General features: G+C 59.7%; 2 protein-coding genes and 1 long non-coding RNA gene across 4 annotated transcripts in view; 1 reads left to right on the top strand and 2 right to left on the bottom strand.

The window, feature by feature from the left end:
- Positions 1–4,386, bottom strand: part of CSMD2 (CUB and Sushi multiple domains 2) — a 495,152-nt gene extending 490,766 nt beyond the window's left edge. The window contains 1 exon segment of the mRNA XM_077844850.1: positions 4,068–4,386. Within this exon segment, the coding sequence (XP_077700976.1) occupies positions 4,068–4,206 (139 nt within the window). The 5' untranslated portion in view covers positions 4,207–4,386.
- A 2,767-nt stretch (positions 4,387–7,153) lies between these two features.
- Positions 7,154–18,477, bottom strand: LOC144281922 (uncharacterized). Of its 2 annotated transcripts, none has more exons than XR_013350302.1 (6): positions 18,177–18,477; positions 16,645–16,693; positions 12,171–12,457; positions 10,811–11,042; positions 9,911–9,965; positions 7,154–7,978 (listed from the first exon to the last, which is right to left on the bottom strand). It is a non-coding gene; the product is annotated as an uncharacterized LOC144281922 (long non-coding RNA). The 2 variants fall into 2 exon arrangements; XR_013350301.1 differs by lacking the exon at positions 18,177–18,477 and adding an exon at positions 17,189–17,391.
- The window catches only part of C13H1orf94 (chromosome 13 C1orf94 homolog), a 35,973-nt gene continuing 32,272 nt past the window's right edge, over positions 17,443–21,143 (top strand). The window contains 2 exon segments of the mRNA XM_077844848.1: positions 17,443–17,549; positions 18,084–19,060. Of these exon segments, the coding sequence (XP_077700974.1) occupies positions 18,732–19,060 (329 nt within the window). The 5' untranslated portion in view covers positions 17,443–17,549; positions 18,084–18,731.

Raw genomic sequence — 21,143 nt, 5'->3', positions numbered from 1 at the left:
ATCCTGCCATCTAAGAGCCCGCGATCTGGTTCTTCCGTCCCCTCGCACATGATTCCAGCCTCACCTGCCAGCCCGAGACATGGCCAACACCGTCAGCGTTGGTCAGCTTCCTTCTTGAAAACCATACGCTTGCAGCTCGATTGCAAATGAAAATTCAAATCATACACCAGGCGCTTAAATACCTTTCCTTTGGGGGCGTGGGGAAGAGCTGTATCTAGGGGCTTGTGCATCGGTTCTGAAAGCTGAGGAGCCATCCCACCCATCTGTGACATTTACTTCTGGGGGGGAGCAACCGAGGACCAGGCGTGTTTGTTGCCTCTGGCTGTCCTGACTGCTAAACTCTTCATTCGGCCTTATCGGCACCTGGAAAACCACCCAAGAATAAAATATATACGTTTAAAAACCATTCGCCGATTTAACAACCAACCATCAGGGCCTAATTCTATGCTAGGCCCTGAGCCGGGTGCTGGGGATACCTGGAGACATACAGTCGCACTGTCCCCGTCTTCAGGAAGCTCACAGTTCAGCACGTGAGGCAAAGAAATAAATCCCTTAAATATAATCCAATTAGTCCTGTAATGGAACCCCGGGTACGGTCAGTGCTCCGGTCTGCAAGAGACTTCTAGAAACAAGCACTTCGGGAGCAAGCAAAGCAGGGAGAATTAAAAACAAGTCATAATTTGGTATTTGATTTCTTAAAAAAAAAAAAGCAATGACGTGGTTAGCACAGGAAACATCAGAACTTTGCTGAAATTCCTTATATCTACAGGTTGATATTGCTTTTAATTTTGCATTACCCAGTAAGCACGCGGGAGGCACACCAGTGCCGCCCGTGCCTCTGAACCCCGAGAAGAGTGGCGATGTGTCATAACCACGGAGGGCACGCGCTGGACGGCCCCCGGACAGGGAAGCGTTGAAGGCGCGACGTGAAGGCTTCTGGGCTGGGTAACTGGGGGAACCACCAGCCTACACGGGGAATACTGGAGCTCAGGAAAGGAGCTAATGAGTTTGCTTTGGAAGGGAACCATCTAGGTGAAGATATCCAAGAATCCGCTGGATATACGGGCTGTCTAGGGGAGCCAATAGATATATCAGGAGAAGCGTCTTGGCAGGAGACATCTGTCTGGAAGCTTCAGAGTGTGGTGGTGGAAGGGATGGGCCCGGATGAGCTCACCCACTAAGTGGTGACAGGAAGTGAGGAAAGCCACGAGGAATAGGAGGCTGCAGGAGACGCTTGCAGGAGGGGAAGAAGTGCTACTACCAGAGGCTGGGAAGGAACAGCCAAGAGGTAGGAGAGAAACCAGCAAAGCACAGCATCCCGAGGCCCGAGGGAGACTTTGGGAAAGGGGCAACCCCAAGTGGCTCCAAGTCGCAGAGAGGGAGAGGAAGGTAGACACGAACTCGACAATCAGGACGGTCCCTAGGGATCCTTCCTAGAGAGATCCAGTCCTGGGGACAGAAGGCCGCCTGCAGGGAGCCACCAGGAGCAAGTGAGCGGAGGGCCCTTTGGAAGAAGCTTGTAAAGGCAAACAGACGGGGCGGTGGCTCGAAGGTCAAGGCCGTTCGGCTGGTTTTAGAGTGAAGAGGAGGCTGTTTGTGGCCAAGGGGACCCAGAAGGAGGGAGACAGACTGAGTCACCGTTAGTAGAGGAGGTGACTGATGGGATGTGTCTGTGGAGGCCAGAGCCAGGGGCAGGTGGGAGGCGGGGCCCACAGGGAAGGGTTGGGGTCCCAGGGAAAGGGTGGTGAGGAGGCTCCCCCTTCCCCATCCCTTCTTCCTCTTATTCGGTCATCACTGGTCCAAGGAGGGGAGACAGCGCGGCCCTGAGCGTCTTTTAAAGTCGACCGTGTAAAGAGAACACAAAATGAACGTGTCTCTGTCTAGAGTGCTGAACCCCGCGATCATCTGTCACCAAGTCCATTTCCAAACCTCTGCCACTTGCAAGGCCAAGCGGCATGAGGGAAAGGCTTAAAAGGCCAAGCCCTGGAAGCCGAGCCGGCCTGCCGGGGAGCCCGCGCCCCCTCCCCCACGCCATTCACGGCCCCCCCCCACCCCCGCAGCCAACTGCTCCACTGACCACAGAGCTGGAGGCCAGTGGACGTCTACAGGGCAGGATTCCAGCTCCGCCCAGCAGTGTGCAAGCTCCGGTGAGCCGGTCTTTTTCATTCCCCGGGGGCATGACGTGCCCAGGGGACAGAGGGACAGATCTACCCGAAAAACAGCTGGGTCACAGCGCGGCCGGTCTGTATGGGCTGAGCCAGAGCACGGGCCACACCTGGACGAGGGGGGCGGGGGGAGCCCTGACGGTCCCGTCCCACCTGCCATCCCCCCACCGCCCGGGGCGGCAAGTCTGGGTGACCTGCGACTGGTGGCGAGCAGCGCAGCCACCCAGTGGGTGTGGGTGTGCGCGAGGCCACAGCTCCGAGGCCAGCGAGCCGCGGGCGCCCCTCTCTGGGTGTCGGCGGCTATGACTCTTAGGAGAACCAAGAAAGTCCTGTCAAGTCGGGATGGGAACGGAGGCTGGCTGGGGCGCCCTCCCCGCTCGGCAGCACCCACGTCCCCGCCAGGGAGCCGGCCCAGGTCTGCGGGGCTCGGCTCACAGCAGGCTGGCACCCACAGAGGGCGGCCAGGCTCCGGGGAAGGGGTGCGCTTTCCAAGAAGGGCGCCCGGGGGTGTGTAGTGGCAGAGGCCAAGCCTCCAGAGCTCCAGTGGGTGGTTTAAAAAACAAAAAAATACAAAACATAACCACCCTCTCCACGGATCCAGCCCGGAGTCCAGGCCTGGCAGCAGGTGTTTGGGATTTCCGCCCCCCCCCCCTCGCCCAGTGTCAGCCTCCCGGTGGAAGGGAAATGCAGCCCCAGGCGTCGCCTGTTGGACCCGTCCCCACCCGGGCGGCGGAACTTTCCAGGCGGCGGCTGGGCTGAGCTTGAGAGGGGCGCCGCGGGAGCGAGGAAGGGCACCGGCGCGGCCAGCGGCCCCCACCCGGCCTGGGTCCCCGCGTCCTGGCCCGCGGGCTGCAGCCGCTCGCCACCAAGTTCCGGGGCGCCCCCCTCCCGGCTCGGTCTGGGGAGCAGGTCCCGCCGCACCGGCTGCAGCAGGGCGCTGGAAAGGGCGCCAGGCCCCCGCCCCCCCAACCGACCCCCGCAGGGCGCGCGTCCCCCTGACCCCCTCCAGGTCGTGCGCCTCCCTGGCACCCCCAGGGCACACAATCCCCTGGCCCCCCGCAGGCTGTGCGCCCTTCTGACCCCCCCTAGGGCGCGCACCCCCTGGCCCCCCGCAGGCTGTGCGCCCCCCTGACCCCCCAGCAGGGCGTGCGCCCCCCTGGCCACCCCAGGGCGTGCGCCCCCCTGACTCCTCGCAGGCCTTGCGCCCCCCAGCCCCCCTAGCAGGGCGTGCGCCCCCCTGACTCCCCGCAGGCCGTGCGCCCCCGACTCCCCGCAGGCCGTGCGCCCCCCAGACCCCCTAGCAGGGCGTGCGCCCCCCTGACTCCCCAGCAGGGCGTGCGTCCCCCTGGCCACCCCAGGGCGCGCGCCCCCCTTGACTCCCGGCAGGGCGCACGCTCCTGACCCCCCCAGGGCGTGCGCCCCCCCCGACCCTCCGCAGGCCGTGCGCCCCCCCATCCCCGAGGCCGTGCGTCCCCCATGGCCCCCCAGCAGGGCGCGCGCCCCCCTTGACCCCCCTTTCGGGCCCCGCGCCCTGCGGAGGGGGCGCGCGGGGAGGGGCCGGGGCGCGGGCTCCCTCCGCGAGCAGATGGGCGCGGGCACGGAGGGCCGACCCCGCCGCCGCGGACACGGGGGGTGGGGGTGCGCCGCGGCTCTGCGCCCCCAGGCCGGGCGCCCCCCGAATGGGAGGCGGCGGGGGAGGGGGGGCTCCAGGAAAGTTTACCGCGGAAAAGCCTGGCACACGCGGGGTGGGGGGGCCGGAGCCACGGTCCCGGCGCCCCCGGCCGCGGGCAGGGCCTCGTGTCTCGCAGGCCCCCGCGGTGCCCGGATCCGGCCAAGTTGCGGCTGGGGCAGGGGGGGCGGCGAGGGCGCGGGGGGCGCGGGCGGGGCGCGGCGGGGACTCACCCGCGGCGGCCGAGGCGCCGAGCAGCCCCCAGCCCAGCAGCAGCAGCAGCGGCGGCGGCGGGGGCGGCGGCGGGGGCGCCCACATCCCCGCGGGGCGGCCGCCGCAGCGCCCCAGCTCCCGAGCCCGCGAGCGCGGCATGGCGCGGCCGGGGCGCGGGGGAGGCTCCGCTCGCCGCCGAGGAGAAAGGAGGTCAGGAGAGCTGGGGAGCGTCGGTGCTCGGGAGCGGAGCCCGGGTCCGCGGGAGCCCCGAGCTGCTGCGGCTGGAATGAACCAAGTGTCCGCCGGCCGGGGAGAGGCGCGCCGCGCTCTCGGAAATGACTCGCTCCAATCCCGCTTCGCGGGGTTCGCGCCGGGGGGCGGGGGGGTGAATTATCCCCGGATTAATCACTCCGGAGCCGCTTCCCCGCCGCTCCAAACGCCGGGGGTGGAGGCGCAGCCGAGGAGGCGCTGCCGGGAGGGGGGGGGGGTCCTCTCCGGCGCCACCTCCGCCCCCAGACGAGCCGCAGAGCACAGCGGAGCGGTTGTTTATCCCCGTTGGTTTTACGAGGGACCAGTTTCTTTTAAGTTCAGTCCTCTCGCTTCCGTTTCCAAGATCGCCCGTTAATACGCGCGCCCCCCCTCCCCGTGCACACGGGCGCGCACAGACACACGGGGACACGGACGCACACGCACTCACACTCACACGCGCGCACACGCCTCTCCCACGTTTGCAAATTGCAATACTGTCTGGGAGAAGGTAACCGGGGAAGGACGCGGCTCCCCGAGTCACGGCTCTCTCGGGAGCTCATCAGGGTGGTGGCGGCTTTGAACTTGCAATCCTGGGGTCGAGGCGGAGGTGCAGGAGCGCCCTTCGCGGCAGCCTCCCCCGCCCCCCGCGTCCCCATCCCCACCCCATCCCCATCCCCACCCCAACCCCATCTCCATCCCCATCTCATCCCTATCCCATCCCCATCTCCATCCCCACCCTGTCCCTATCCCCATCCCCACCCTATCCCTATCCCCATCCCCACCCAATCCTCATCCCCACCCTATCCTTATCCCCATCCCCACCCTATCCCTATCCCTATCCCCATCCCCACCCAATCCTCATCCCCACCCTATCCCTATCCCCATCCCCACCCAATCCTCATCCCCACCCCATCCCCACCCTATCCCTATCCCCATCCCCTTCCCCATCCGCATCTCCACCCCACCCCATCCCCATTTCCACCCCATCCCCATCTGCATCCCCTTTCCCACCCCAACCCCATCTCCTTCCCCACCCCTTCCCCATTCCCTTCCCCATCCCCATCTCCACCCCATCCCCACCCCATCCCCATCTCCAACCCATCCCCATTTGTATCCCCACCCCATCCCACCCCATCCCCACCCCATCCCCTTCCCCACCCCATCCCCATCCTCATCCCCATCTCCCACCCCCATCCCCATCCCCATCCCGGGAGAAGGGTGTTTGCGCTCACGCCCATGGTGAAGAATGGGGGGGGGGGGCGGTGATTGGGCTCGGCACGCCCCACCCCTACCCTAAGACACAGTCGGGCTGCAGGAGGGAGGGGTGCGTGGGGCAGGGGAGGGTGCCGGAAGGACGATGCAAGAGTTACTTGTACGATCCATCCTCAAAATTCACCGGGCGGCCCCGCCGCTCCCCCCTCCCCCACGACGGCCCCAGCAGCGCGGGAGCTGCTCCCAGGCCTCCTGCCCCCGGGCCCACCCCATCCCCCACCCCATCCCCCACCCTGCCTCCCCCCTCGGGCTGGGGTCCCCGGGGCCGCCGCCGGCACGCGGGCTCCTCCGCGGTCTACACCGCCTGCCCGACTCCGGGGGGAGGGGCGAGCCCCGGGGGCGAGGGGAGGGGAGGGGAGGGAAGGGGGGCGGGGGCCGCTCTGCCCGAGGCGCTAAGCTGGGCGCACCTCCGCGAGTCGGGGGCCCGGGGGTCTGGAGGGCTCGGGCGGGGCCTGAGGATTTCAGGCCTGCAAGGGGGCGCAGGGCGGGGTGGGGGTGGGGGTGGGGGCGGGATGGGGGCGATGCCCGTCCTCGCTCCCCGCGAAAACTTGCTCGGGAGCCGCGATCTCGCTCCCCTGCCGCCCATCCCCCAGCCCAACTCGTTCCGGTTTCCCTGCATGAGCTCATCCCACAGCTGGGGAGCCTGCCCGGTGGCCCGGGGGCAGCTCCCTGCGAGTCCTGCCCCACCCCCTGCACACTCCCGGCCCGCCCCTCCCCTCCCGACGCCCTTGCCGGTGCCAAGACGCCCCGAGGCAGCCAGACCAACCCAGTGAAAGGCCTGCTTTATGTCCCCAGGGCGGCGGGGAGGGGGCTCCTCCTCGCTCCCCATTGTCCGGGCCCCCCAAAGACAGAGCTCAGCCAGCCCAGGCTGGCCAGGCCTTCCCAGCAGCCCGGGGAGGACGAGGACTGGCCCTGCGGTGAGCTGGCCCCTAAGCTTGGGCCCCCCTCCCCTGCCTGCTGGGTCCCCCCCTAGAGAAGAGCTGGCGATGCCCGGCCGATGCCCAGCTGCCCCAGCAGCCCACAGCTGGCCAGGAGAGAGTCTGGGCTGCTCTAGGGTTTGGGGCTCCAGACCACTGCACTGCCCCCACCCCTCCTCGCCCCAGAACTTCGCCAGTGGCTGCAGCCCACAGCTGAGCTTTGCCCCCGCACCTCCCCTGGCAAAAGCAATGTTTGTCATCCTCTTCGGGGGCTTGGAGGGCAGGGGCGCACTTTTCATCCCTGAAAACGGCCCGGTTACTTCCTCCTCCACCGTTGGTGCCTCTCTGTGATCTATTTGGGTCCACGCGCATCTACTGAGGCCTCCCGGGCTCTGGGCCGTGTGCCAGCCTCTGCCGTGGGCGATGTAGAGATCCACGGCGTGCAGGCCAGCGTGGGAGGATGTGGGGCAGTGGTGGGCGCCCCACATGCGACACACACGCACACACACACACACACACGCATGCAGTGGTGATCACCGTGACACAAGGGACACGCTACAGAGACAAACCAAGACCTTGGTTTGGACTTGGGGGATCGAAAGGCTCACTTAAGGAAGAAAGTAGGATTTTGGCTGGACCCCGAGGCCCGGATAGAGATTTTTGGCAAGACGAAGATTTACTCAACAAATATTTAGTAAGCATGATTACACACTGGACGCCGCGCTGGATAAGGAACATACACCCAGGTGAACAGTCCCCGGCCTGATGAAGGCAGGTGACAGATAAATGCATATAACGTTACTAACTAAGGACGCGCTGAAGGAAAAGTTCACGGTGCTCTGAGAAAGAATATGGGGCGGGGGGGGCGGGGGCAGGGGGGCAATGTAACCTAAACAGGCGGTCTGGGCAGGCCTCTTGGGGCGGGGATCTGGATGAAGCAACACAGCCCTGCAGAGAGGTGGGAAAGGGGTTTTCGGTACAGGGGTCATGAGCAGGGCTCTGAAAAGGGACACGGACAGGAGACAGAGTATGGGGCTGCATCAAGAGGGGGCACCCAGGAGATGAGGGAAGAGGGGAGCAGAGGAACCAGATCACCAGGAGGCACAGGGGGTGGTGAGGCGTTTGCTTTTGAGTCTTAGGCCACGGGAAACACAAGGTGTGTGGGTTCGCCGGGGCTGCCGTGACGAAGTACCGCACGGTGCGGCTTAAACAACAGAAATTCATTTTCTCCTCGTCCTGGAGGCCCGACGTCGGAGACCGAGGTGTCCACACCTTGATGGACACGTGGCTCCTTCTGAGGCCTCCCGCCTTGGCTGGTCCACGGCCTCCTCCGTGTCCCTTCACATCGCCCTCCGTGCACGTCTGTGGCCACATCGCCTCTTCTTAGAAGGACGCCAGTCATTGCATTAGGGCCTGATCTCATCTGGACTTGATCGCCTCTTCAAAGCCCTGTGCCCAAATAGGGTCCCGTTCTGAGGTCCTGGGGGTTAGGACTTCCACATATGCATTTGGGGAAAGAGAAACAGGTCAACACACAACAGGAAGTCAGAACTTTTGAAGGTGGGAGAGGAGAAAAGAAAACACAGGCATGATGGTCTGAACATGTACTTAGAGAGCGGGGTGGTAGCGCCGAGCCCAGCACGACTGCGTCAGCGGGAGCTACTCTGGGAGGGTGGCTGGCTCTGAATACCAGAGACGTGGATTTTTATCTCCAGGAGGTGGAAGCCAAAGGGGCACAGCCTGGCGCGTGTGTGCACGGACGTCCCTGCGGGGACTGGGTGGGAATGAATGGCGGGAAAAGGGAGCGCACTTGGAAGGCGACCCCAGCAGTCCTGTGCTGTGGGCACAGGGACAGCTGGAGCCTCGGGGACACCCGCAGGGTGAGGGCCGGGCGGGAGCCCCGGGGATGCTACCCCCCCCCAGCCTAGGAGAGTGTGGCTCTCAGCCCAGCCCCAAGGGCCGGCCCCCCACTCGCCCCTTCCACTCTCCCCAGAGCTGCAGGCAGCGGTCGGGGCAGGGCAGGGCGTCTCCACAATATCACGTTGCACAAAAAGCCCAGTGCACTACAGTGACTCGCAAGATAAGCCTGATGTCCAGATAAGATCAGAGCTCCTTTGGGAAAGAAAACAAGACCTGATGCTCTGGAGAATTCCGCCGCAGTAGGGGCTGTGGGCCTGGCCTCTGCCTCTACCCAAGGAGAAAATGAAGGAGCTTTCTGAGGCCCAAGGGTGGGGGCGAGGGGGCAGACAGGAGGGGCCCCTGAGGGCAGGAGTGGATGGGTCCGAGGGAAGGGCCCCAGAGCGAGGGCTGGGAGAGCTCTGAGGCACAGCCCGGCCCCCAGGGAGATGGGGATTTTAGCTGGAGCAGGACCCTACAGAAGTTAGGGCGTCCCAAGAGCAAGGCTGTCACTGTGGGGAGACACCATCTACTTCTCCCGGAAAGGTGACAACAGCCCAGCACGAAGGGTGGGGGCAGCTGTGGCCTCAGGGATCAGGAGGGAGAAGGGAGCCGGCCAGGGGCCGAGCTGGGGCCACCACGTTCTGACATTTCTTATGGAAAAAATCTGTCGGTGACCCAAGGAAAGGGACAGCGCTCGCGTCCGTGGCGAAACAGGTGGGATTTCTCCTCTGTGCTCAGCGGCCGCACGCGCAGGGCAGGGGCCCTCTGTCTCCTCCGACACCCCTCAGCCCATGTCACCTCTCCTGGGGAGCCGTTCCTAGCCCCCCTCCCCCTGCTGGGGGTCCCCTGCAGCACCCGCCTGCTAGCCAAGTCTCAAAAGTGCATGCTTCCCCGTCCACAGATGCAGCAACTGTTCTCAACCAGGAGCGGTATTGCCCCCCGGGGGGCAGTTGAGCATGTCTGCGAGATCTTTGGGGTATCTGGCCTGGAGGGTGTGTGGGCATCTGGGGGGCAGAGCCAGGGATGCTGCTGAACATCCTATGATGCCCTGGGGGGTAGATTGCCCCCTACCTCCAGCACCGACTTGGCCAAAAATGTCAATAATGTTAAGTGTCACTGAGAAGGGGCCACATTTCCCAGGCCCCCTTGTAATTGGGTGAAGAAGTCATGAGACAGTGTCCCCAGCCAAAGGAGTGTGAGCACAAGGGGTGTGTGCTGCTCCAAGGCTGATCCCATAGGATCCTCCCATCCTTGCCCCCTCCGGCTGCCGGCTGGTACCCATCGCCTGGTTCCCCCGGGGGTGGCACAGCCACAGGCTGGAGGAAGCCCAGATCCCAAATGGCTGTGTGGAGGAACACCACCACCCATCAGAGACACCAGGGCCAGCCCCTGATGTGGGAGCTGCTGGGTAACAGCCCTGAGCCCATGGAGGATGGGGGCAGGCCCCAGCGGCGGGCAGGGCCCTTCCACAGCCCCCCGCCTCGTGTGGGGCTTCCTTCTGGAGTGGTCGTGGCCTTACTCCTCACCGGTTCACTGTCCCCATCTCCAGTGCTTCTCTGCGCGCCAGGCTCCACCTGGGTGCTGAGGAAGCAAATAAAGAAGGAGCAAAGAAGAATGAGACATTGTCAGGAGGTCCTGCCCTGGGGGTGGGTAGAGGGGGGGCTTGGGGGGCTTGGTAGTTTACTGGGGAGGGGGATCCACAGCCATTAAACAGCATGTGGTGGCAGGGAGGAGGGCTCCCCGGGCTCAGCCGAGGGTGACAGGCCCGGGGAGCAAGCAGTGTGGATGCGCGCTGGGAGGGAGACGGCGCTGGTGCGCTCAGGACCCTGGCAGCAGGGCCCGAGGGGAAGGGGCCTCCCTCTGCACCCTTCAGGCTCTGTAATGGGCCCACTTCTCCCCCCAGCCTACTCCTCCGGGACTGGGAGTTGGCTCCCGCGGGAACCTCCTTCTAAAGGTCTCAGCCCCTAGTGTCTGCGGGGTGGGTGGCATCCTGTCCTCATGAATGTCCCAAGGGGTGCGAGGCCCCAGTTTGCTCACACCGGGACCCCTCTGCCTCTACCCGGTCAGCGCACCCACCTCTGCTTCCCGCCTGCACCACCGCGGGCTCCTGAGCCGTAAAGCTGAGCAGCTCACCCTGGACACCTTCGCTCGGCCCCCACCCCCAGGTAGCCCCCAAGTCCTCTAAGTCCTGCCTCTTTAATATCTCCCAGGTCTTGCAGTCTTTCTTTCCAGTTTCTTACTGCAGCCACGTCACAGGTGCCCCCGCCCTGCTCTGCCCTCATTTCACAGCTTCCCCACCTTCCCCTGACATTTCCCCAGGACCTACTGAGTGAAACCCAAGCTCCCTGCTAAAGTCTTCCTAAAAGGGCCTCCATTATCTGCCTCTACCTGCCCCTCTAGCCCCCCCACCCCACCCCATCCCCCACCTCATGCTCTAGCCTTTCAGATGCCCTTGTGCTCTTGAGAAGGGCGTGCTTTCTCTTTCCTGTGCTTTGGGCCTTTGTGGCTGTGGCTCCCTGGCCTGGAGTGCTCGCCTCCTGCTGTGTCTGGCGTCCTCCTGTTTGTCCTTCAGGACTCAGTCCAGGTGTCAGCTCTTGCAGGCGATCTTCACCAGTGCCACCTACAGGGTCTGCTACATAGTGGGCATTCAGTGGAGCTCTGCAGGATAGATGGACAGATGGATGGACGGATGGATGGACGGATGGACAGATGGATGGATGGACGGATGAACGGATGGGTGGATGGATGGATGGGTGGATGGATGGATGGATGGATGGATGGATGGATGAATGGATGGATGGATAGATGGATGGATAGACAGATGGATGAATGAATGGGCAGATGGATGATGGGTGGATGGACAGACGAATGGATGGACAGATGGATGGGTGATGGATGGATAGACAGATGAATGGATGGATGGATGGATGGATACACAGATGGATGAATGGATGGGTGGATGGATGGATGGATGGATGAATGGATGGATGATGGATGGATGGATGGACAGATGGATAGATGGATGGATGATGGATGGATAGACAGATGAATGGATGGGTGGGTGGATGGATGGATGGACAGATGGATGGGTGATGGATGGATAGACAGATGAATGGATAGATGGATGGATGGAAAGACAGATGGATGGATGGATGGAGGGACAGATGGATGGATAGACAGATGGATGAATGGATGGGTGGATGGATGGATGGATGGATGGATGAATGGATGGATGGATGATGGATGGATGGACAGATGGATAGATGATGGATGATGGATGGATAGACAGATGAATGGATGGACAGATGGATGGATGGGTGGATGGATGGATGGATGGATAGACGGATGGATACATGGATGGATGGATGGATGGATGGATGGATGGACAGACAGATGCTTGACTGGGTGCTCGCTAATGTTTGTGGAATGGTCCCAAAGGGGTCTCCCCTAGACTTCATTATCTGAGTTCCTTAAAGAAATGCCTTCTCTGAGTTATGATTTAATGTTATGCTTTATGTCTTCAGAGAACCCTGATGTGAGAAACTGACCAACTTAATGGCATTTCTGTCTTTATGGAAACAGAAATGAATATATTGCCCACTATGTCACTCAGTGTCCTTTCTACAAGGACTCATGATAAATTCATGCTTGGGGTTATTTCCAGGAAACATTCTGTCTCCACAGATGAAGATGTGTGTTTTTTTGCTGTCAGAAAATAAAAACTCTGCCTTTGATGTGTTTCCATTTTTGTGTTAGCTGACAAATAGGGATACCCAGTTTTATTACCTTATTACCTCCATGCGTTCTGACCAGCTCAGGTGCCTGAAAGTAGCAACTCTTTGTTTTCTTTAGATGAAGTCAGTTCTTGCTTTACTCTTCAATGCCATGATTTTTACTTTTTTAATCTGAAAGCTGCCTCAAATCATCTCAGCCGTCCACTTGTATAAATCTTCAATGAATGCATATTGGGGACCAACGTCCCCGCATGGAAATTATGGGAGGAGGGGCAGAGCACCAGGCTTCTAGTTGAGACAGCCTCTCCAGAAATTCTTGGGGCACCTGTCACGATGAGCCTGGTGGGGAAGCCAGAGCAGGAGGTGAAAGGCCAAATGCATGCTGACTTTTTTGCTACCTTCCTGGGGCCACCACTGCCAAGCCAGCCAGATTCTTTTCCTCCATCAACTATGGCTCTCCTTTTCCCTAACTTTACCTTTTTTAAAAATTTTATTTGTTTGAGAGACAGCATGTGCACAAGTGGGGGGAGCAGCAGGGGGCCCAACTTGAGACTCGATTCCAGCAACTTGAGATCATGACCTTAGCCAAAGGCAGATGCTCCACCGACCCAGGTGCCTGCCTTTTCCCTAACTTCAAGTGGACCCCTCATAAGCTACCGCTTTTACTTTAATAACTAGTAATAAACAATAGTCGGCATCTGTGCCGAGAACCTGGCATTTTCCTATCCGAAGCTCTTCCCCCTCGGCACCTGGCACCGGTCTCTTGTTTCGATCGCTTTGCAGATGACGAGACGCCAGAGAAGTTAAGCGTGTGTGAAGGCCCCGTAGTCGCAGCAGAGCGGGAGTTCAAGGACGTCCACCCCACAGCCTGAACTCTTAACGATCTCCTCACATGCGGGCAAGGAGTGGGGATGAGAACAAGAGGAGAAATCCCCTGGGTGAGGGCGAGGATTGCTCATGTTGCTGCCGGGAGGGAGAAGCCAGAGTCAGCTCTGCTTCTAGAGCATTCTGGTGTCCTTTCCAAAGTCCTGGAGGTGGCCGGGCGCTCTGTGGCTGGGTTCGGTTTCGGGGACAACATCCAGGAAGGCCTGCACCTGTGACACATGGCTGCACCCTCCTCTACCTCTAGCTCTGATGGTTTGTCCCTCGGGAAATTTACCTGGTATCCCCCTCGGCATCTGCCCCCACCCCCGGCCCTCTCTCTGGGCAGCCGGACCCTTTAGGACACCGTTGGCCTGGGGATGAAGGGGGGTCCTCTATGGGGTTTGGGGGGGCCTGCAAGGAAGTTTGAGACCTAAACGTGTTTTCATTAGCTCCACAATACCAAGATATAGAAAACTGCAACATTAAAATCAGTAAATACAAAAATAAATAAATAAAATAAAATAAAATCAGTAAATATTTAATTAAATGCAAAATGTGACGTTACGTCAGCTTCATTAACGGCTGGATTTAGTAGTCATGAAAATTTCATCACGTTTGATGACAATTTGTAGGTTGGAGTCTCCTCGCTGTGCAAGATTTCCCAGGTAAAGCACCAAGAGCGGTAAGAAACGAGAGCCGACCGTAGATTAAATAAATCACTCATGGCCAAACATTTTCAAAAGCAAAATGGCAAAAATCCTTTCAATTTTCTTTTCCAGCCAAAAAAGTTATATTTGTGGTGAGAGGTGGGTGTGTTTAAACTATGTTAGATGAGGGATAGGGCCCTCCAAGAGGAAGCTGGTTTTGGGCCCGTGAAGGTCTTAACAGAGCGCAGGCTGCACCCACCACCTGGACGTGTTCCCCACCCTGGCCGGCAGGTGACAGCGACCAAGACCCTGTGAGTGAGTGGAGGCTTCGGCTGGGGAGTAGGGAGGGAGAGTTGCTTCTTCCTGAGGTTTTCCTGCTTCCAGACTGAAAACCGAGGCTCTCGGAATCCTAGATAATGGTAGCTAACATTCACTGGCCCCTGTCCTGAGCTCTGTACCTGTCACAGAGCAGCTCCACGAGGTCAGCATTTTATTGTCCCCGTTTCACCAGATGAGCAAATGGGGGTATACCGGGGGCAAGCAATCTGCCCAGCATCACGAGGGCAGTAACAGGCAGTTTAAGAATTTGTTCAAACCAATCGAACCCACCGTTCAAGGTGACAATGGCGGCCTGGTCCCCGCATTCAACGGTCGCCCATTCCACGGACACCACTCCATGCGCTGGGCACCGAGACGCCTGCGTGCTGCAGGGGCACCACGACATACATTGAGCAGGACCCCAACAGGCTCTGATGTCCCCAAATCTGCTGTGTGCCAGGGACTTCTGGAAAGCTTCGCTCCCTTCGCGCGCCTATGACGACGTCTAAGTTAGAGGTTTTATTCATCTCTTCACCCTGTGTCTTGCACAATCTTGGCCCGTGGCAGGCGCTCAAAAATGAACAAAGCCTGGAAGGGCTTAGTTGATGACTTGAGTCTGTCCCTTCCTCACAGAGCAATTTCCCCAGTGCAGCTCAAGTCCTCCCCTCCCTACGCGTTGCACAAAAGCTGTTATTTAGAAACCCCCGTAGCACACATTTCAGCGTAATCAACAAAGGGACGGATATACGGCACTGCTGTGCGTCTCTTACGGGCCACGCGTCCCGTGTGTTAAGTCGTGACTCAGGAATAGCACGTCCACCACGATTCTGCAAAGCAGGTGTTCTTTGTTATCATCCTGTTTTATAGATACGACCAAGTGTTAGGAGCTAAATAGTGTCCCTCCAAATTCATATGTTGAAGCCCTAACGACCCCCCCAAAAAAACTCAAAGTATGGCTCTAGGTGGAGATGGAACCTTTAAAGAGTGATTAAGGTAAAATGAGACTCTGGACTGGCTCCTAATCTGGGATGACTGGGGTCCTGATAAGAGGAGGACAGGTGCACCGAGCGAAGACCATATGAAGGTACAGGGAGAAGCCAGCCAGCCAGGAGCCCACGAGACGCCCTGCCGATACCCTGGTCTTGGAATTCCAAGCTTCCGGAACCGGGAAGAAATGCATTTCTCGGGTTTAGCCTCCCTTCCTGCGGCATCCCTGGAGAACCAACAGGCCAAGGCACAGGGTAATCTGTCGCCAGAACCCATGAACTCAGAAGTCGAGTCCGGGTAGTCTGGCTCTAGAGCCCATGTGTCTCATGACCACGCAGATGCCCCCCACGCAGTCCAAAATGGCAGCCGCGAGCCACATGCGGCATTTGAAATGTGGCCGATGTAACTAAGGAACTCAGATTTTAACTTAATTTACATTAAAATAGGATTAAAATGAAAATAGCCATATGTGGCTAGCAGCTACCATATCAGACATAGTTTTATACTATTTCGAATTACTTCGCTTATGTTTTCTGCAGAATCTTCTGGAAACCTCAGCTGTGTGCTCCAAGAAACATTCCCTATCCCTGCTGAATTTTATTTTATTTTATTTTATTTTCAATCCCTTCCAATTTAGCCCCTGTTGCCTAGCCTCCTGCTGTGGGGGGAGAAGGAACAGGAGCGAGTGAGCTGGCTAACTTTCCAGAATCCTGTGGCCGGGGCAGGGCCGGGCTGTTGGCCTTCTGCTCTAAGCATGGGTGTTAGCCAACCAAATGCCAAGCAGCACAAACACTGAGTGACATTTTCAGAACTATTAATATTTCATCAGAAATGATCACTTTTCTTTTAAATACACTATCTTAAAAGGTTTTCTACATTCTTAACTATAATTTTATTCAGTCTAGGTCCTCAGAATTTTCCCCAAAGGAGCACATCTTCAATTTTATAATGAAAATCAAAGGCGAATGAAGCTCGGATTTCAAAATTGAGAGTCAACATTCCCAGGAATTCAGGCCTTCTTTAAAGAGCAAAGCTGTGTATTGGGCGCCGACTGTATGCCAGGTACTTTACAAATGATATAGCATTAATTCATCCAACATGTATTTGTTGAGTGCCTACTATGTGCCAGAAATGTGGTTTTCATAAGAATTTTCAACACCATTTTATAAAAAAAAAAAAAGGATTCTCCTTCTGTCTCATCTCCAGTGTTACACCTGAGCTCCTCAAGGAGGCCCACCTGGCCATCCATCTGACGCTGCCACCTTTCCCCTCCCCCTGTCCTCCCCTATGCCTTCCCTCTACCTGTTGGGGTCCTTTGTCCAGTCTTTATAGGACAGGTGACCAGGGTCCTGAGGTTCCCCGGGTGAAGAGCCAGACCAGGGCTGTATTTCTGCTGCCTCTTTACTGGCCCACGAAGGGGACATTTTTCATTCTGCATGGACCACCCGGTTGTCGATCCAAGGCCCTTGAAAACCCACACTGGCCTAGGCTGAGGGTCGGATGCCCGTGGCTTTCCCTGGAGGCCACTCCGTGATACTTTCCCTTTTCTATGCCCAATTCGAGGCACTGGCACACGTGGTGATGGTTAGTTTCCGTCAGAGCCCTCGTTTCGTCTGTAATTAGTGCTTATTTACTTCGCTAGTGTGCGATCTTTCTCCTTACACTAGAATACAGGCCTCAGGAGAGCAGGGACCGTGCCAGTTTGCTCACCTGCATGCGTCCTCGGTGCCCGCATCTCACCTGGGGTGCTCAGCCAATCCTGGGGAATGAAGGAAGGAAGGCGCATAGGGGAGGTTAAAAGAGGGGTTGCGCCCCCCCAGCCAGGAGGTGGCCGTGGCTGGTCTCTTCCCATCCACTCTTCTCCCAGTCATCTGGCTCGCTCTCCCTTTCCTGGGTGGACCCCTGACCCCCGGGGCCGTGGAGCCCTGGGCAGGCAAAGTGCCGCATCAGTTCTGAGTTTAATGAAGCCCATCCAGGGAGAGAGGTGAGCTCACTGGGCCGCAAACTGCTAACCTAGCCCTTCTCTCTGGCCAGGAACCCCTGACCCCACTGCCCCCCGCTCCCCCTCCACCCCGGGGACCTGCTGAACCCAGCTCAGGAGGGATCCCTAAGGCCGTGACGGTTGGGTGGGGCCTGGAGGGTGGGGGCCTGGGTGTGAATCCCAGCTCCTGTCTTCCTGGTGGGCTCTGGACCGACCCCCTCTGACCCGCAGACTGCGTTTCCTCCAGGCCCCACCGGTAACAAAGGTACTAACTTCACGAGCTTGGTGGGTTGGCTAGGACACGGGAAGCCCAGAGCTTGGCACACGGTAAGCGCCCCCCAAAAATGTCAGTTTGGGGCCACATCGGCGGTTCCGGGCAGGGCCCCCGGCAGGTGCGGAGCTTGTGCACGAGCGGCGGGCGCGACGGGGCAGGTGCAGGTGCAGGTGCCCCCGGGTCGTCCCGGCCCCGCCCCCACCTGCCCGGGAGCCTTGGGCGCCGAACCCCGAACCCGGCGCCCGCGCTCCGCTCCGAGCCGTTGCGCTTGGGCCGCAGAGGAACCCGGCGCTGGGCCCAGGGTGTGGGCGCCGGCAAAGTCGGCCCAGGCAGCGGGCCTGCGGGCAGGTGTCTGCTGGGGTAACGGGGGGGGGCGGGGGAGGGGGCACCCCGGGGTCCGCCGTCCGGAGCCCCAGGGCGTGGGGGCGGGGTCCCTGGGAGGCCCCGGGACGGTGGGCGGGACCCCGAGGGCTGACCCCGCCCCTGCCGCGCCTAGCACCTGCCCCGGGCCCTGACCCAGCACCTGCCCCAGGCCCTGACGTAGCACCTACCCTAGGCCCTGACCTAGCACCTGCCCTGCACCCTGCCCCAGCACCTGCCCCAGGCCCTGACCCAGCACCTGCCCTGCACCCTGACCCAGCACCTGCCCCAGGCCCTGACCCAGCACCTGCCCCGGGCCCTGACCCAGCACCTGCCCTGCACCCTGACCCAGCACCTGCCCTGGGCCCTGACCTAGCACCTACCCTGGGCCCTGACCTAGCACCTGCCCTAGGCCCTGACCCAGCACCTGCCCTGCACCCTGACCCAGCACCTGCCCCAGGCCCTGACCTAGCACCTGCCCTGGGCCCTGGCCTAGCACCTGCCCTGGGCCCTGACCTAGCACTTGCCTGCCAGGTCATGACCTAGCACCTGCCTGCCGGTTCCTGACCTAGCACCTGCACCAGGCCTTGACCCAGCACCTGCACCAGGCCCTGACTCAGCACCTACCTGCCAGGCCGTGACCTAGCACCTGCACCGGGCCTTGACCCAGCAACTGCCCGCCGGGCCCTGGCCTCGCACCTGCGCCAGGCCCTGACCCAGCACCTGCCCACCGGGCCCTGACTTAGCACCTGCGCCGGGCCCTGGCCTAGCACCTGCCCACCAGCCCTGGACTGGGCTGAGGGCTGCAGGTGTCACGGGGGCGTGGCGACGGGACGGCGGGGGCTGCGGGGAGAGCCCGCCCTCCCCCTCCAGCTGTTCCCAGATGTCATTCTGCCCGCCCAGGCACCCGGTTCCTGAGCTCAGGGGGGTTCCACGGTTACTAAGCTACTGGTTTTTGTTGACTTTCAAATATTTTCTTCTACGGGAGAGGGGGAGGGGGGCAAAAGTCAGAAGAGAGCAAATAAAAGCAAATCAAAATAAGCTCCCCCTCCCCAAAAGAGAGCGGTGCTCCATCCTCCCCTCACACCCACCGCGAAGGCCTCTGAGCACAGCCACCTTGCTGAAGCAACAGCCACGCAGAACTGACCTGCGTCTGCCCATCCTCATCTCCCTCTCCGGTGAATGAGGGGTGGTGGTGGATGGTCCCCCTGTCTTCAAGCCCTGGGCGGACGAAGGGGCCTCCGGAAAGACAGGAGTAGGATGGCCAGTGGAAATGGGCTCCCTTCATCCTCAGCCCTGGTGGCCAAGCGCCCCTCCGCCCTGGGCCCATTCCCCAGATACATCTGGATCCACCAGGACACTCCCCAAGACAGCTTAGACAAGACTTGCCACGAAATCTGGAAAAGAGTTCAAGGCCTGCCCGAGGCCTTGCAGCCCAGGACCGTGAAGGAACAGCTCTCTGCCCCGGTGGCTGGGACTCCGAGAGACAACGGGCTCAGCTTCCAAGAAGGGTGAGTGTCCCCGTCTGTGGCTGGCACCAAGGGAGGAGGGAGGAGCCGAGGTCCGACCTTCTGGGGGAATGTTCTGGCCCGTTGTTGAGTCTGGTTAAACCCTAAAGGCTGTATATGCCTTCTCTCCACCTGTTGGGGTCCTTTGTCCAATCTTTATAGGGTGGGTGACCAGGATCCTGAGCTTCCCCGGTGAAGAGCCAGACCAGGGCTGTATTTCTGCTGCCTCTTGACCAGCCCACAAAGGGCTGGTGTTTTTCCCTTTGACCAGCCCACAAAGGGCTGGTGTTTTTCCCTTTGCCCAGGCCACCTAGGTGTAGATCCGAGGCCCTGAAAACCCTCACCGGCCTAGGCTGAGGGTCGGATGCCCGTGGCTCTCCCTCCAGGCAGCATTGCGATACGTTCCCTTTCCCGTTCCCAGAGGCTAGGCACTGTCACAGATGAGTCTGGTGGTTTTAAACCACATCTGGAATTCCCTAATACAGGGAGCAGCTGTCCCATTCAGCCTCCACAGAAGCCGCTGCAAGAGCGCACATCAAAATATTTACTGGGAAGGCATTGACATATTCAGAGGGCACAATAGAAAATTAAAGTGCGGGAGGATGGCTGTAAATAGCCCTTTTCCTAGTTGGGGAATCCTGTGCCTGGGAAACACAGAGCTCAATGTTGGGCAGATATGATTGGGGCTGGAAATTCGCAGGGAAAGGAAGGAGAGAGCACGTCAGGAAAAGCGAGCGAAGCGCCACGGCCGTCAGTGCCACTGTGAGCCCCCAGTCATGTCTGGCATCCTCAGAGTGGGCTGCAGACGTTAATTAATCCTCCCAGGGTCCCTAGGAGGCAGGTATTGGTGTCCCCATTTTACAGATGGATTAAGTGTTAATAATTAAGTGCTAATTGAAGACTAAGTGATAATTAAGTGTCGCCTGCTCCAACACATGCTCCAGTTCAAGTCGGAGATGCCGGATGTGGGGTGGGGGGGCATCCAGGCAATCACCAACGATGTCTGGTTTCGGGGATTTCTAGAAAAGAGCTGGGAAGAAAGGCGAAGTGTGTGCAGGTGCCCCAGGTGCACTCCCTGCTGTCCCCTCTCGGGCTGCCGACAAAGGTGGAAGGCACCCGGCTGTCACTGCTCACCCTGCCCTGTGCCCAGCACCATGCGGCTAGAATGGGAATGGCCCGTCTACTGGCCGAATCCTGCCGCCAGCCCCCCAGTGGCGCTGACCCCCCCCTCTGCTGCCCATTGCCATCTGCTCCGGGATGGAGCCCTGGCAGGGGGCCTCGGGGCTGTGCTCAGCACTGGGTGGCCAAGACGCTGATCGTTCACTTTGTGGACCAAGGGTCAGTGGCAATTTCCAGTAGATGGCACCCTCTCTGCCAGGTCACACTGAGCTAATGGACACCGGTCTGCTTCCAGTCTGCGCTTGGCCCCAAAGTGAACTGGTGCACCTTTGCCCAGTGGCTCAACTCCATCTGGCCTTGATGTCTTTTCATCTGCAAATTGAGGGTCATCTGCCCTGCCTGGTCCACCTCAGAGCTGATAATGAGGATCACAGGCCTCGGAGACAGGAGCCCCCCCCACCCCCCCACCTCCAAAGCTGCATTATGCAAAGGAGGCTGTCCTCACACGGAATTCTCAGAGCTTAGGGTTTTTTTGTTGTTGTTGTCGCTGCTGGCTTCAGTCGGGGGTTGTCACACTCTGCTCTTGGACCCTAAGGGGCTTCAGGGGCCACCCTAGAATCAAGGGGCTAGGTTGCTGGGGCACCATACCCACTTTGGCCAGAGGGCTTGCTTGGCTTTTTGGGATTTTGTTCCCTGGAGTTTGCAGGAAAAGCAGCATTTGGAAAAACAACAACAACAAAAAAACAATGGTTTTGCCACTGAGAAAGCTCAGAAACCCCCGCCTGAGATGAACACCCCATGTCAGAAGTGTGTGGCCATCACCCAAGTAGAACACGAGGGGCTCTTGTTGAAACCCAGGCAGCCGTGACGGCGGAGCCCCGTAGCTGCTTCAGATCGTGCTGTGGGATTTAACCTCTGCGAGCTTCAGTTTCCTCATCTGCCACGTGGAGACCATCTCCACCACCGC

The sequence above is a fragment of the Canis aureus genome, chromosome 13, assembly GCF_053574225.1.
Source record: "Canis aureus isolate CA01 chromosome 13, VMU_Caureus_v.1.0, whole genome shotgun sequence".
Lineage (NCBI taxonomy): Eukaryota > Metazoa > Chordata > Mammalia > Carnivora > Canidae > Canis > Canis aureus.
Note: the sequence above shows the minus strand (reverse complement) of the source record. Positions and strands in the feature narration are given on the sequence as shown.